General features: G+C 43.5%; 1 protein-coding gene across 3 annotated transcripts in view; it reads left to right on the top strand.

The window, feature by feature from the left end:
• The window catches only part of VIL1 (villin 1), a 426415-nt gene that overhangs the window by 282470 nt on the left and 127641 nt on the right, over positions 1-16304 (top strand). For all 3 annotated transcript variants that reach the window (XM_069616842.1, XM_069616840.1, XM_069616841.1), the window contains exons 11-13: positions 2454-2554; positions 6022-6159; positions 11212-11370. In XM_069616842.1, the coding sequence (XP_069472943.1) occupies positions 2454-2554; positions 6022-6159; positions 11212-11370 (398 nt within the window). The remainder of the gene's footprint in view (positions 1-2453; positions 2555-6021; positions 6160-11211; positions 11371-16304) is intronic.

The raw sequence follows: 16304 nt of genomic DNA on the forward strand, positions 1-16304 counted from the left end.
AACTCTTCACTCCTCCTGAATCTATGACTATCAACTCCACTCTCATTGCTAATGACCTAGCTGAATACTTTGCTACAAACATTTCCAAAATGAGAGACTCTCTCCTGACCTTCCTCACACTCCTTCCTCCTACATTCTATTCTCTGCCTACTCTACATCATCCTCTGCCTCTATCTCCCACTTTTGTCTCCCTAATGTTGAAGAAGTCCTATCTCTACTGATGAAGGCTATCCCCTCTTGTGCCCCCATCAGACTCTCTTGCTCCACAAGTAGTCAAGCCAATTGCCCCTTTAGTGGCCTCTCACCTCAATGTACTTCCAACTGTCTTTCGACTCTGTTTGCGTTCCTTCTATTTTGAAAAATGCCACAGTCAGCCCTATCCTATAAAAGCAAGACGCCGACCTGAACGCACTGGCTAACTTTTGCCATGTGTCTTTCCTTCTGTACTACTCTAAAGTGCTTGAAAGGGTTGTGGACAACCGTCTTCCACATTTCTTAGACATCCACACCCTTTGAGACCCCTGCCAGTAGGTTTCCGCTCCTATCACTGCACAGAAACTGCTCTCATGAATGTCTCTAAATTCATCGCCTCTGCTAAGCACCCAACCTATCCTCTATCCTAATTCTCCTTGACCTGTCAACTATCTTTCACACTGTCAATCACTCTGATCTCTTCAATACTCTTTCTCTTCTTGGGATTCGCAATAGAGTCCCTTTCTGGATTGAATCCTACCTGGCACCTTGCCAATTCTCTGCCTTCTGGAGCAACAACACCTCTCCACTCACTCCAGTTGGTGTTTCACAAGACTCTGTCTTGGGTCCTCTCCTCTTTACATCTCTGCTCTTAGGGCGCTAAACTCCTCCTTTGGGTTCTCGTACCAGCCTTTCACGGACGACACACAAATCTTTGACTATTTTCCTGAACTCTCCTCTGATCTCTCTATCAACATTTCCAACTCTATCTCTGCCATCACACTCTCTGATGTTAAATTCTACCAAATACTCTCTCTCATCACTTCCCCTGCCTATCCAGCTCCCCCCTGACACTCTCCCCTGCTCCTCTTCAGCTAGAAACCTCTGAGTCACATCTTCTCTACTTTCATCCCTAAAACTGGAATGGTGGCTCGCCTTGACCTCCAAAATATTAGGAAAATCAGACATCTTCATTTTAACACCGCCAAGCATGTCTTAACCACTTTGGTCTCCCCAATTATGCTTTCTGTTCTCTCCAAAAGATCATTAACTCCCTCACTTTACACCTACTTCCTTGTACCATCATCAGTCTCGATGGCTGATGATGCAAAACAGGGCCAGATTTACATTTCTTCTCCTGGTTCACAAATGTATCCACGGTAAGGCAACACCATATATATCCTCTTCTATCCAACTCTGCAAGCCTTGTCATAATCTCTGCTCTGCCTCCTCGCCTACCTATGTGGCACCTTACCCTCCCTGTACTACCTCTCGCTTCCGCTCTTTCTCTCTTCTTGCTCCACTTGCATGAAATTATTTTCCCACGGACATCCAAAAAACAGTCAACACTGATTTGTTCAAAAGCAAACCAAAAGCCTACCTCCTTTCCTCCAAGTTACTTTCTTAACCTACCTCCCATCTGCTTTCTAGCTAACATTTTTTGTCACCTCTAACCTGCCTCTATCCTTCACTTTCTCTGCCTTCACTCTAGCACTTCATCCATCATGGTCACACCCCTAACACAACTGGCCGTACACCCTCACTTATACATGTCTAATGTTGGTTGTCCTTAATCTATGTATGTCTACCCATGTATTGTCCTGGTAATTGTTCCGTTTACTCTCTCCCCCGCCTCCCATAACCTGGTCAGAATTTCACTCAAACTCACTCCATTGTAAGGAAACTCTCTGCTTCCCATCACATCTGATTTCTTATCTATTCGAAGTTATTTTGTGATCAAAAGAGCATTGGTCCTCCCTGTATATAAATAAATAAATAAATAAATAACATGAATTCAATAAATAAGCATTATCATCAGGTTCCAAGGCTCTGGGAGAAGTAATATTTTAGGGGACTGCATTCTTTAGCTCTCCAGATGTTTTGGGCTGTAACTCCCATAAGACTTAGCAAGCATACTTAATGGGGAGTTATTTTGGGAGCCGTAGTCCAAAACATTTTAAGAGCTGCATGTTGCAGGCCTCTCTAATCTATGATTTGCTAATGGCCAGAAAGAACACCTTTTTTCAGTAAAAACTTTCTTGGGTGGAGGGATAAAATGAAAACTGCCTATGATGTGCGAACCGGAAGAGCTGAGTAGCAGGGGGGGGGTTGGCATGCACACATGATAACTGAAAATGGTAAAGGATAAGATGTTCTATGTATGATTAGAAATGTTTTAGGACAAAGAGTCCACTACATGCCATATTGTGTACTGTGGGAATTCTGGCTCCTGGACTTTATTCCTATATGTTTCTCCACAGCCAAAGTGGACCAAGTCAAGTTTGATGCAGCCACGATGCATGCCCAGCCGGAGCTGGCGGCCCAGCAAAAGATGGTGGATGATGGCACGGGGGAGGCAGAGGTAATGGGGTCTCATATGATGTAGGGAAGAACAATAAGGACTACAATCACAAGAGTGCCTAGGATTCTGGTTATACAACTCCAGGCCTCGAGGGCCGGATCCATGCCGGGTTTTCAGGATACCTCTCATTAATATTCCTGAGATAAATATGCATACAATGATTCTAAATGTATGCACATTTTTCCTCATGAATATTAATAAGGGCTATCCTGAAAACCCAACCCGTCAAGATTCCGGCCATTGAGGCCTGGATGTGGACAACCCTGAAACTTGAACTTGCTGAAGTGTCCAGATCCCCTTCCGGAAAGGGGCAAAGCTGCCATTTTAACAAACCCACTTGCCAAATAGGTTATTCAACAGGCCAGACAAACCTGTGTGCATAACCTAAACCTGATACCCATCCATGAATGCATGCACAAAGGAATGAGGGGGAACCATGTGGCTGCTTGGCAGGTGATTGCTAGAGGTACAGGGGATTTAAATGCAGCAGATGTCACCTTGATCTTATCAGTGCAGGTGCAATTGCTATATGTGGGGGGATTTCCACCTTAGAAGAGCACTTAAAATTGTGAGAAACTATCTATCTGGCAATAGAGGCCTTTGCTGCATGCTTTCCCAGAGTGAGTTCTCCAGTCCCAGGAAATGGTTTGTCTATGGAATTAATATGTTTAGTGTGGTCAAAATACGATTTGAGCGCACCGTAAACAGCCAGCCAGCCAATGGAGAGCTCTCTCGGCTTTGGAAGAGGGAATGCATTCGTGTGGAGCACTTCCTGGCTGCCTGAATGGTTTCCATATACTCTTTGGACAAAGCACTGTATTCCTAGCCTAGATCCTCTGGAGCAAAATGAGCAAGTTTAGAAATTCCTGTTTCCTGTAGGTTGCATACCGCTGTATGCAACCTACAGGAAATGTTCATGTTCTATACATGCAGTGACTTGATGCTTCTGCCTGACTTGCTTACCTAAGATAGCCTATACTCGAGCAGGCTGTGAAGAGGAGTAACAGTGAGATATTCATTTTGTCAGCCTGTAAGATGGGTGATTAAAGACATCATACTCCCGGCTACTCGTTATCTGTGTCTGTATTTTGTACAGCATGGGTTCCCTCTCAGGGAGGCTGGCAACAGGAAATTAACCTAAGAATGGATTCTTTAACAGGTGCACAATATTCCCTGTGTACCTATTTACAAAAATGTGGAAGCCCCTCTACTGAGAACAAACCCAGCCAGAGAGCCTGTCCCACCTCAGGCCAGTCGACAACTACATTTTAGATCACCAGAGGAGAAATAACGAAGTGCGTATCAGTCTGGTCCTACTAACAAGGGCAGTCCAGAAATGCCGGGCAAGTCTCCTCTGAGCAAGGGGACCAACCGCACCTACAGACACATGTTTCAGCCTTGTTGGGCATCATCATTGAGGTGAAGCTCAGCCTCTCCTAGCACAGTGAGTGAGGGGTCCACATCTGGATAATCCTAGTGTAACCTAAGTTTAAACCCCAAGATTTTAGAAAATGTACAAAAATATGGGAGCCCCTCTTCTGAGAATGAACATAGATGATTCTCGCTCAGGGGGGTCTACAACTACATCTTAGCCCACTTTGCCTAACCAAATGAGAAATAACCATTTGCATCTCTGTCCTGTCCTACCCACAATGGCAATCCAGCAGTGAAATATCAGGCAACTCGCCTCTAAACAAGAGTATAAACAGCAACTCTAGACACTTGTTTCGGCCTTGTTGAGCATCATCAGTGAGGTGAAGACGTTTTCCTATGTCGGGAACCCCATTGGCTTTGGGAACTCCACTGGTTAGTGGCAACCTTTTGCCTAATTTTAGGGTGTACAAGCCTGGGGAACACCAGAGGAGAGTCTTCGAGTGATCCCATGTAAAACTGAGCACTGAGTCCTCCGCGTCCACAATAATATTTTGCTGAAAAGGATGATATTGTTTATTTTGTTTCTCTTCTCCTTGTGGCAACATCCCTCACTCCAAGTCGCCACCTTTTTTTCATCAAGTCTTTTTTTAAATGTTTGCACAGACGTCATGTCCATCTACGCCCCACGCAGCCCGAAAGCCTTCTACTGAGGAATCGCCCTCCACAATGGAAGGATGAGGCAAAGATGTGGGTATGAAGACCTCTTAGCGTCAGTTAAAAAAATAGCAAAACTTTGGGTCAAAAACTCTCATGTACTGGCGAACGGGCATCTCGCAAGGGATGCATGAATCACGGGCATGCGTCGCCCTAAAGGTGGCTGAGTAGTGCCATGCAGTGCCTACCACTCTACAGCGATAATGCTCCAGGGGTGGCTAAAACCAAACAAACACGGTATGATGTGGCGACCAATCTACTATAGGGCATAGTTGGGTGATCTTTAGAAAGGCATTGAACAAAGAGGGGCTCAGTCAGGAGAAGTGAAATCTGGTGCTTGTGTCGTAAAGGGTTTCATCAGAGACATGGGGTACAGTATTAGTTGAAGACTGAAGATGTTGCTATGGACTCATGCCCACACATGCATGGGATTGTGGACTAGGGGCACTGGTAATATTACATGGCGGTGAGCCTGCTTTAATTGCACATGGGTTCCCTCCTCGTCCTTCCATAGCTCCCCTCCTCCTTCTCCTCCTCCTGATCCTCCTCATCCTTCCATAGCTCCCCTCCTACCCTGCTCCTCCTCATCCTTCCATAGCTCCCCTCCTACCCTGCTCCTCCTCATCCTTCCATAGTTCCCCTCCTACTCATCTGTCCATAGCCCCTCCTAATCCTTCAATAGCTCCCCTACTTCTCAGAATGCCATAGCTTGCCCCCTCTTCCTTATCCTCCTCATCATCCTTCCATAGCTCCCCTCCTCCTCATCCTTCCATATCTCACCTCCTCCTCCTCATCCTCATTCTTCAATACTCCCATCCTCCTCCTCATCCTTTCATAGCTCCCCTCCTCATCATCTTCTTCCTCGTCCGTCCTTCCTTAGCTCCCCTCCTGCTCCTCTTCTTCCTCATCCTTCCATAGCTCCCCCCTCCTCCTCGTCCTTCCATAGTTCCCGCCTCATCCTCCAATAGTTACCTTCCTTCTTAAACTTGCATAGCTCCCCTACTCCTCGTTATCCTCATCCCCCTCCTTCCATAGCTTCCCTCCTCATCCTCATCCTTTCATAGCTCCCCTCCTCATCATCTTCTTCCTCGTCCTTCCTTAGCTACCCTCCTCCTCATCCTTCCATAGCCCCTGCCTCCTCCTCCAATAGCTCCCTTCCTCCTCCTTATCCTCCTCCTCCTTCCATAGCTCCCCCCTCCTCCTGCTCCTCCTCCTACTCAGTCTTCTATAGCTCCTCCTCCTAATCCTCATCCTCCTCCTACTCCTACTCCTCACCATTCCATAGCTCCCCTCCTCACCCTTATCCTCATCCCCCCTGCCTCCTCATCCTTCTATAGCACCCCACCTCCTCCTGCTCATCCTTCCATGTATCTCTACAGGTCTGGCGAGTGGAGAACCTGGAGCTGGTGCCGGTGGAGAAGCGCTGGTTAGGTCATTTCTACGGTGGGGACTGCTACCTCATCCTCTACAGTTACTTGGTCAACAGCAAAATGCACTATATCCTCTACATCTGGCAGGTGAGATGCAAGCGACCGCCGGGCAGCCATGACTTTCATAGCATATCCAGTGCTGTCCGCTTGACAGCTTGCTCAATGCGTCCATCGCTCATACTATGGCAGCAGCTTCCCGAGTGGCGCAATGGGGTCAGTTTATGACCTCATCATATAGAGCCCATATTGTCACATCTCAAGTCACGCAATACCTTCAACTTGTAAGCTCACCATATTCTATGCTGTCGACATGCACTCTCTTCCAGTGCTTTCAGATGCAAGCTCACCTCCTTCTATGCTGGCTAATTCACAGCACAGTCAATGGTATCCCCTATAACCTTGCCTTACTGATTCAAAGATACCACCTTGTTGACACCTTACACCAGGATGTCAACGACCCAATTGACTCAGTGCTATTGCTATCACCCTGTAACATCACCTTATACCTTGATGCCAATGTCCCAATACACTCAATGTTATCTGCTTGTAAGCTTGCATTACACCATGCTGTACGCAACAACTCACTCAATGTTATCACCTTGTATGCTCACCTTACACCATGCAGTCAACATTCTAGTTCACTCAGTGCTATGTAATTGGTTATTTATAGCGTGCTTAATGCTGAGAGGTTTCTAAGCGCGGACCCCGGGATCGAACCTGTGTTGCTCCGTGTTGTCTTGCTTCCAAGGCGAGCACATTGCCCCTGAGCTATCCTATCCACTTGTAAGCTTGTCTTTCACCATTCTGTCAATGTCCCAACTCACCTAACATCACCAGCTTTCTAAGGCACTCTGCACTAATTGACCCATAGCTCACTCTTGCTATTGCCTTTTCATTAAACAGTATCTCACTAACTTCCAAGCTCAGTCAATGCTTTTTTCCCTGCCAATTCTTACCTGTTTTACCTCCCTCTCTACTAATTACTAATGGTGTCCTAGCTCACTCTATGTTTTCAATTTATTTGTATAAATAGTGCGTTTATTAGAATTGATTGACGCATTTTCTGACAATGAAGCTCTCAAGAATTAGAGCGTATTCAGCCCAGCTTCCAAAATGTCCACTTGTAATATACAAGCGCCAAAAGATTATTTATTCAAAGCCAACAACATACAATTATATATCAATTCAGTGTAGGCCTAACACATTGTAAATACATATTTGTCACAGACCCTGCATATCACATGGTAAATTCTGCAAGTCGCCCATTTCAAGAAATCACTAATTCATTCAGATAGACAAATGCCACAAATCGCTAATTGATCACAATTTAGTGACAATTCAAGTTATCACTTCTCTGATATTAACACATGTCTATTCCTCAGGCTTCATCACTAAATTCACATAAACCTACACAAATGAATAAACATGTTTCTGCTATTGGGCTTCCAATTACTTGCCTAGCCTTCTTCAGGACACAGTATTTATTTTATGTTTAATGACACTCACACCCCAAGGCAAGTTATCCATCATGCAACGTGGAGTACCCATAGCACCCTTCTAATCATGGCGCTAATGGGAATTTTTCATGGTCTTGTTAATATCTCAGAAATCAAACATATGGGCTCAATTTCAATCCCTGGTTTTTAGGTCTTTATAGCAAATAACTTTGGCATTAAGCTGGGTGTATGTTTTTTGTAATACCGTTGTTTGGTTTATTTTGGGTGGCCACACTGGCACCCTGATCTGGGAGGACCAGCCATCAGCTCTATCCAGATCCTCTTTTCTACCTTAATTAGCCCTGAAAAAGACCTAGGTCGAAACGCGCGTCGGCTGTGTGCACTCACCTATGTTGAAAAACTGGCATCATTGGCCACGTTAATGTTTTCCAATTGCTCTGGTGTTGTGTTTGAAAATAATAATAAAAAAGCAACAACTTACAAACACCAACATGACTCTTCTGACCTGATGATGTACCTAAACTATAAGCATATCAGCTGAATTCTTGGATTATCCAATCCCGCCAGTGCCCAACACTATCCACAGGTTTGCCGTCCTACTTTTTCATGCACTACTGGCCTTCCAGCTTAATTGTCCTGTTCTTAATATTAATGAAAACTGGCAATGAGCAGACTTTGATGTCAGCTGCAATTCCCTAATAGTCCTTATTCCATGCTATGCAGAAGGGCACCTTTAGGATTCACTAACACACCCCAGTTCTGCAATCCATCAAACATGTAGAACCACTTGATTACAAATAAAATCTATTTTAAATCACTCCTCCTGGCAACCGGGTGTCATGGTGGGACAGCGTTGGGTACCTACTATGACCATGACACGTACACGAAGGACCTGTATGCTGCTGAGCTTGGTCTGTAGTTCTTTGCTGGCACATCGATTAATATACACTGAGTAAAAGACAGTCATATCCGCATTTTGCTGCACAAAATAGGAACTCATTTCAGTTAACAACTGCATCAGTTAGTCATCTTGAGTGATTCACACATGAGAGAAAACATATTGTAAGCGCAACATTTTTATTTGTGACTTAGTGCATTCTACTGACGGAAAAGGGCTATGTTGTCGGGTGAAATCCAGTATCTCCCAGGATTACCCGTTCCTAGAGTATCACACTTAGGTTTCTCAAACCAAACAATTTCACACCTTTACATTTGTGTTGAATGTTTATGAATGCTCTCAATAATTTAGCCATTCAGACCACACACATTGGGACACACATGCTCCCCATCCCCCTTTTGGAATGGAGCCTTCCATTCCTAATATGAGTCCATTTTTTATGAAACAACTCTGGCTGTGACTATTCCTTGATTTTTATGGTTTTTGTTTCTTACTTGGCGTTAAACTGACTAAAACCATCCCTTGCAGCTCCTGCTCCTAAGAGTTCACGACCTGTAATAAACGACATCGTTTTTGTTATCAGCAATGCAGCTTTCTGGTCCAAGCCCAAAAATAACTCAGCATGTTGAGCACCTGCTGTACATGAACATGTAATGTGGCTATCTTTCTCTAGTACTCTTAGCAATCATTATTCCATCTATATATGTCAATGCATTGAACATTTGTGCTTACCTAGTTTCAATGCTTTTCTTCATTCATATATAGTTTATATGTTTGTGACAACAAATGTAGTTTGATCTGTGCAACGAAAATTGATGCTTACCTTAATCTTCCTTGTATGTCTGAATAATTTTGCTCTCCTAGGTCACTATGATCTAATTCCCTCCTAGCTTATCTATGTCAATGGCTTTCTCATTCACCCAGTTCCCAGTACTCCAGTGCTAAGTCTGTGTTCATGATTGTCTATATCGCTCTTTGCAGATTACTTCCTAACTCACTCTGAAATGTCCTCCCAGATTACTCTCTGCTAATGACTTCTATGACTTCTAAACTTGCTCTTTGGTAATGGTTTCCTAGCTCTCTTTGTGCTGATAGCCCCCTAGCTCACGCTGCGCCAATAACTTCTAAACTCACCCTTTGCTAATGACTTCTTAACTCTCTAACTAATTACTTTTTTGCTCAATCTTTGCTGACTTCTTCACTCTGTGCGAAAGACGTCTAAGCTCACCCTTTGCTAATGACTTCTTAATTTCCTCTGTGCTAAATACTGTTTAGCTAGCTCTTTGCGAAGGACTTCTTAACTCCCTCTGTGCTAATGCATGCTTAGCTCACTCATAGCTAATGACTTCTTCACTCCCTCTGTGCTAAGGGCTCTTTAGCTCACCCTTTTGCAACTACTTCTTAATTCCCTCTGTGCTAATGACTTGCGACACACTCTTTGCTAAGGACTTCTTAACTTCCTATGTGCTAATGACTGTTTAGCTTACTCTTAGCTAATGACTTCTTAACTCCCTATGTGCTAATCACTGTTTTGCTCAGTCTTTGCTAATGACTTCTTAACTCCCTCTGTGCTAATTACTATTTAGCTCACTCTTAGCTAATGACTTCTTAACTCCATCTGTGCAAATGGCTCTTCAGCTCACCCTTTGCTAATTACTTTTTAACTCCCTATGTGCTAATGTCTTTTTAGCTCGCTCTTAGCTAAAGACTTCTTAACTCCCTCTGTGCTAACGGCTCTTTAGCTCACCCTTTGCAAATTACTTCTTAACTCCCTCTGTACTAATGACTGTTTATCTCACTCTTAGCTAATGACTTCTTAATTCCCTATGTGCTAATGACTGTTTAGTTCATCCTTTGCTAATAACTTAACCTCTCTGTGCTAATGCCTTCTTTAGCTCAGTCTTTGTATAATGACATCTTAACTCTCTCTGTGTTAATGACTGTTTAGCTCGCTCGTAGGTAATGACTTCTTAACTCCTGTGCTAATCACTGTTTAGCTCAGTCTTAGCTAATGCCTTCTTAACTCCCTCTGTCATAATGACTCTTTAGCTCACTCTTTGCTAATGACTTCTTAGCTCCCTCCGTGCTAATGGCTCTTTAGCTCACTCTTAGCTAATGACTTCTTAACTCCCTCTGTGCTAATGACTGCTTCGCTCACTCTTAGCTAATGACTTCTTAACTCCCTCTGTGCTAATGAACTTTAGCTCACTCTTTGCGAAGGGCTTCTCAACTCCCACTGTGCTAATTACTGTTTAGCTCACTCTTAGCTAATGACTTCTTAGCTCCCTCTGTGCTAATGCCTGCTTAGCTCACTCTTAGCTAATTACTTCTTCACTCCCTCTGTCCTAATGACTGTTTAGCTCACTCTTAGCTAATTACTTCTTACCTCCCTCTGTGCTAATGACTCTTTAGCTCACGCTAAGCTAATGACTTCGTAACTCCCTCTGTGCTAATGACTGATTAGCTCACTCTTAGCTAATTACTTCTTACCTCCCTCTGTGCTTATGACTCTTTAGCTCACTCTTAGCTAATGACTTCTTAACTCCCTCTGTGCTAATGAAGTGTTAGCTCACTCTTTGCTAATGCCTTCTTCTTAATATTGCTGTGCTAATCACCGTTTAGCTCGCTCTTTGCTAATGACATCATAACTCTCTCTGTGATAATGACGTGTTAGCTCACTCTTTGCTAATGTGATGTTAACTCTTTCTGTGCTTCCTAGTTCAATATCTGTGCTGGTGACTCTTCGGTTGCATGCTTCTCACACGGTTGCTTCTGCTCTCCTAGGGTCGCCATGCCACTCAAGATGAAATTGCTGCTTCTGCCTTCCAGGCTGTTGCCCTGGATCAAAAGTATGATGGACAGCCCGTGCAAGTGCGGGTGCCAATGGGCAAGGAGCCCTCCCATCTCATGGCCATCTTCAAGGGGAAATTGGTGGTTTATGAAGTGAGTATCTGTGCAGTAAATGGGCTCCTGAATGGGGAGCGGGAGTCTGGATGAATCAGGGAGCAAGCATGTGGATATGATTCTATAGCAATCACTATAAACTGAATTGCTTCTAGGCACTTGAAAGCGTTCACAGTACTTATACTGCCCACTTATTCCAGTTGTTCACACTGCTCCCAGTGTGAGTCTCTCATCCTGCACACCAGTGCTGTCTTTTGACAGTGCTGGCATCTCGCACGTCCAATCAGCGCCAGTTCTTGAACAGCTCACCACTGCCAGTTTCTCACACTGTCTCCTGGTGGCTGCATATGACACTGCCACCCGATCCACCTTCTCACAGTGCTCTCCACCACCAGCTTCACACCGTGCCCACCTGAGCATGGTTATCAATTCACTTGCCAGATTCTGAGACTGCTTAGAGTGGCACTCTTCCATACTGGGTGCCACACAACACCTAATGGCTATCTGGTTATCTCAGAGTCCATGCCCATTACCTCCCTTCAATGTTCCCTCTAAGCTGTGCGCATGTGCATTGCCCAGCTTCCTTCTGGGTGCCGCTCAGAAGAATTTTAGCAGCGCACACAGACAATTCCCACCTATTCAAAAAGATTTAATAAGGGACAAGTCACAGCAGCTACCTACTATTTGCTTTCTCTCAAACTTAAGCTAAATTTTATCAACTGTTCCTGGTATTGTGGTCTAACCTATTTACATTGCCCTACTATACAAGCTTGATCTTAAAAACCTAAAAACAGAATACAGCCGTAAGAGGTTAAAAACGAATATGAAAAAGTGGCTCCATGAACAGAACATATAACTAAGAAATACCTGCACACATTAACCAAATTATCTTTCTTCCCCACACGTAACTCCTATGCTTGACTCTACCACACTTATACCGTATGACTCGAACTCCGCCCCAGGCCACATTCAGATATTACCAGACAACCTTGACTCTGCCTACCTTAGTTCTGCAAAAGGTTACCAGACTTAGATACAAGTCTTGTTTTATGTTTGTTATAATGTGAATGACGTTCAAAACACAAACATTCCTCTGACTCATGGTGCCTTAGAAAAACCATTACCCACATTATGTAATCCAAGTGTCTGCTCAAATATCAGATACTGACTGTAAGTAAGCGGGCTACTAGGATGTGTAACCTCATCCAATGCTTCCTATTCTTTGCACATATGGCACACAAGCGCATTGAAGAGCCCCCTTTGCAAGTTAATGCATTATAAAACTCAAATATGAATTCACCCTCTAAGGATTTTGAGTAGTCAAATGTCACAGCGTCTCCTACTTTAGCATTGTTAACATTACCCTATAAGTGGAGAGCAACATTGCAAAATAAATTACTTGGCCTGGAAGGGATAATTGGTATGGACTCTACCTGGCCTTATCCATATATAAAATGAGGGCAACAATATTCATATAACTATAATGCTTTTCACACAATCTGCAACCTTTCAAAATGTTCAGAGTTTCATGGGGCATAGACCGTAACAAATTATATGATAACTCGCTGCGATACAAAAATGGTTTCACTGAGTTGTATAATCCTACCCAACAATTGAAAGGTGGGTTATGTTGCAAGCAATCTTGTATGCACTTCATAATAATTGTGCACATGCAGATTTATAATATTTTCTTAAACTGCACATAATATCATAAGACTTTAAATTGAATTTGCTTGCAAAGTTTTGTGGGTATGCAAATATCCCAGTTAGTGTTTTACTGCTACAATCCCTCACTTTTTACAGAGCCCTGTCAACTAATATTGGAGTCTAGTACAGGAGCCAGGAAGGGGAAGGTGTGGAAGGGAACAGGAGAACACTCCTTCGGGGTGAAGAACAAATCATCAACTTTCAAAAACCAAATCAAATGTTTTGGCAGTACAGTACAGTGAAGGACATGTTTGTTGCTAAAGGATAGGAAACTCTAGTAATAGTCTAGGAAACTGCACCTTCTATTTCTTCCTTTGCTCAGCTGCTGGGGGATTTTCAATATAATTATGAGTTTGCAAGTATTGCCTCTAGCATCCCCATGCATCTTGTTCAACTGATAAGTGAATTTCAGAGGAGTCCCTAGTTAAAGAAGAATGTACTCAATATTTTGTACATATGAGCATTGCTATTACTGATTTACAGGGCAAATCTATGTGACTTTCTTCAACGGGGTGCCAGAAGACAACCTCGATAAGGCTCTTGTTGATTTTTGTGTAGGCTATGGTGAGCAAGAGTGGGCAAAATGCTATGCTGTATTATGTGCCCTGTAATTTCACTTTCTATGTCAGGATTTCAAGCAGGGCTCTGATACAATTTTACTCCATACTTGCAATCAAAAGATTTTTCTGGGAGTAAGAAAGTAATTGGCTTTGCAATTAGGGATATTTAATGCTTATTAAAATATGTTCTTTCCCCTTAAAATTCCTCTTGAGATCGGTGAATAATAATACTTGAGTTTCTACCAGTGTTCCTGCCCTGCTGGTCACTGATTCGAAAAGATATCAGAGGAACTTTGAGGGTAGAAGCAGGGGGTACGTTCCTATGCTCATGGTTTCCTGTTTTTGTTGGGCACATTGCCCTGTTTTTAGGGAGTGAAATGGGTGGTCTATGTGCCTTCTAGCTATAAGGCTAGTGTTGAGTAAATGTTGTCACAACTCACGGAACAGCATCATGTGGATTGTAAGCAGAGGCCCAAGAATTCTCATCATCATATTCTGTGGTGCAGTTATTCTGATGCAATTAGCATCCTTAGACAAATGATGAGAGGCATTTTCTCCTGCCCCTTGAATTACTCCATTAAAGTGACACATGAACTCTTATTGGCATGTTCTCTGGCTCATTCCTTTCAGTTGCAACTATTCAATTTGCACAAATTGTATAATGTCTGAATTGTTTGACAGCCACATCAGTGAATAGCAATACTTGTTTTTTTGTAAACATTTAAAAAAAAAACAGGAGTTTTCCCCCAATGGCATTAAGCATTTTATGTATTGTCTCTGAGCAGTGTTGACAAATGAATAGCCATGACTAAACATATTGTTTATCCTGAGCATGCAAGCTTTTTGTGTGCAGACATGTTTTTCTCTCTGTTCAGCAGTGCCTTTCTTAGGTACTACGGCATATCTTGAAGTCTTGGAGAGGTTGAAGAGCTCTCCTTATAATAAGATATAAAATATTTGTTTTTTTTAGCCTATATGTTTGGAAAAAGAGTTGTAAAATGCTCCTTTTACATTGATTTGTAAAGAATTGGCGTGGTTGGAAAGGGGATATTGCCTTCCAAACTCTTCATAGATGGTATCTCACTAACTGTGCATGCTCACAAAGTGGCTTACATTGTTGTTCAGTTACGCACACGGAAAATAATGTGCGCATGAAGAGTCATCATTTCCGCTCTTAGGGAAAAATAATCAGAGGGAACATTGCCTCCCTTACCTCTCGGCATGCTGCCAGCAGTGCTCCATTGTGTGCCAATAAAAGATAAAGACGGAAACAAGGAAAATGTAAACGGTGGGCACCATGGGTTCAAGGGAATGGCAGCAGTGAGACGAGAAGACAGTACAGAGAGGAAGGTGTAGTACACAGGAGGAAGCAGTATAGAGAGGAGAGTGCAGTACACAGGAGGAAGAGGACTCACTACAGAGAGGAGGGTTCAGTACACAGGATGGGGAAGACTCAGTACAGAGAGGAAGGTGTAGTACACAGGAGGAAGCAGTATAGAGAGGAGAGTGCAGTACACAGGAGGAAGAGGACTCACTACAGAGAGGAGGGTTCAGTACACATGATGGGGAAGACTCAGTACAGAGAGGAAGGTGTAGTACACAGGAGGAAGCAGTATAGAGAGGAGGGTTCTGTACACAGAATGGGGAAGACTCAGTACAGAGAGGAAGGTGTAGTACACAGGAGGAAGCAGTATAGAGAGGAGAGTGCAGTACACAGGAGAAAGAGGACTCACTACAGAGAGGAGGGTTCAGTACACAGGATGGGGAAGACTCAGTACAGAGAGGAAGGTGTAGTACACAGGAGGAAGCAGTATAGAGAGGAGAGTGCAGTACACAGGAGGAAGAGGACTCACTACAGAGAGGAGGGTTCAGTACACAGGATGGGGAAGACTCAGTACAGAGAGGAAGGTGTAGTAAACAGGAGGAAGCAGTATAGAGAGGAGGGTTCAGTACACAGGATGGGGAAGACTCAGTACAGAGAGGAATGTGCTCTAGCGCCTTGAAGCGTCTTTCTGCTAAAAGGAATTACCAATAAAATATCTCGGACTAAGAAACCAGACAGACTCAAAGAAGATGGTAAAATACTGCTTTTATCTAAATGAAGGAAAGCAGGGTGCATCGTCATTCATCAAATTGATTCATACAGGATCACAATGTATCCTTGATTATAAAGTTTATATAATGCTAGATGCGTCATCTATGATGTCATCCTACGTGGCATATTACAAAAACCTATCGAGAGGTGGGATTGGATTAGGGGAACATGTCTAGATATATAATGCATGAGTGTTAGTCCCTCATGGGCGGTCCCTTATCTGAAGGACACGCCCTGAGCTACTTCTACATACGTAGTGTACTGATTACAGCAGAGAATATGGCAGTGGAATAATAGAAAAGTGCATGGCAGGCTTTTCTGATTGGTTGGCAACCCAAATCCAACCTTGGACATTTGGCTCGCTAGCAGCACATACATAGAAACAAAACCCAGGTGCTTTGAGATGACTCCGCTCTCCCCTTGTTTTCCCAATTAGTCTACCCTCTTTCATTGGTAGGCCTCATGCCAGTGTCTTCTGTTTGAAGACTGACCATGCCAGTCTGCACTGTCTCGGTACATGCAAGGGAGTGTAGGTACATCATTATCTTAGTTTCAAGCCTAATGAATAGCACGCGCTTAAATTCACTCGCGCAATCTTTTGGACACGCGCT

The sequence above is a fragment of the Ambystoma mexicanum genome, chromosome 9 (genome assembly GCF_040938575.1).
Source record: "Ambystoma mexicanum isolate Mex_15411 chromosome 9, UKY_AmexF1_1, whole genome shotgun sequence".
Lineage (NCBI taxonomy): Eukaryota > Metazoa > Chordata > Amphibia > Caudata > Ambystomatidae > Ambystoma > Ambystoma mexicanum.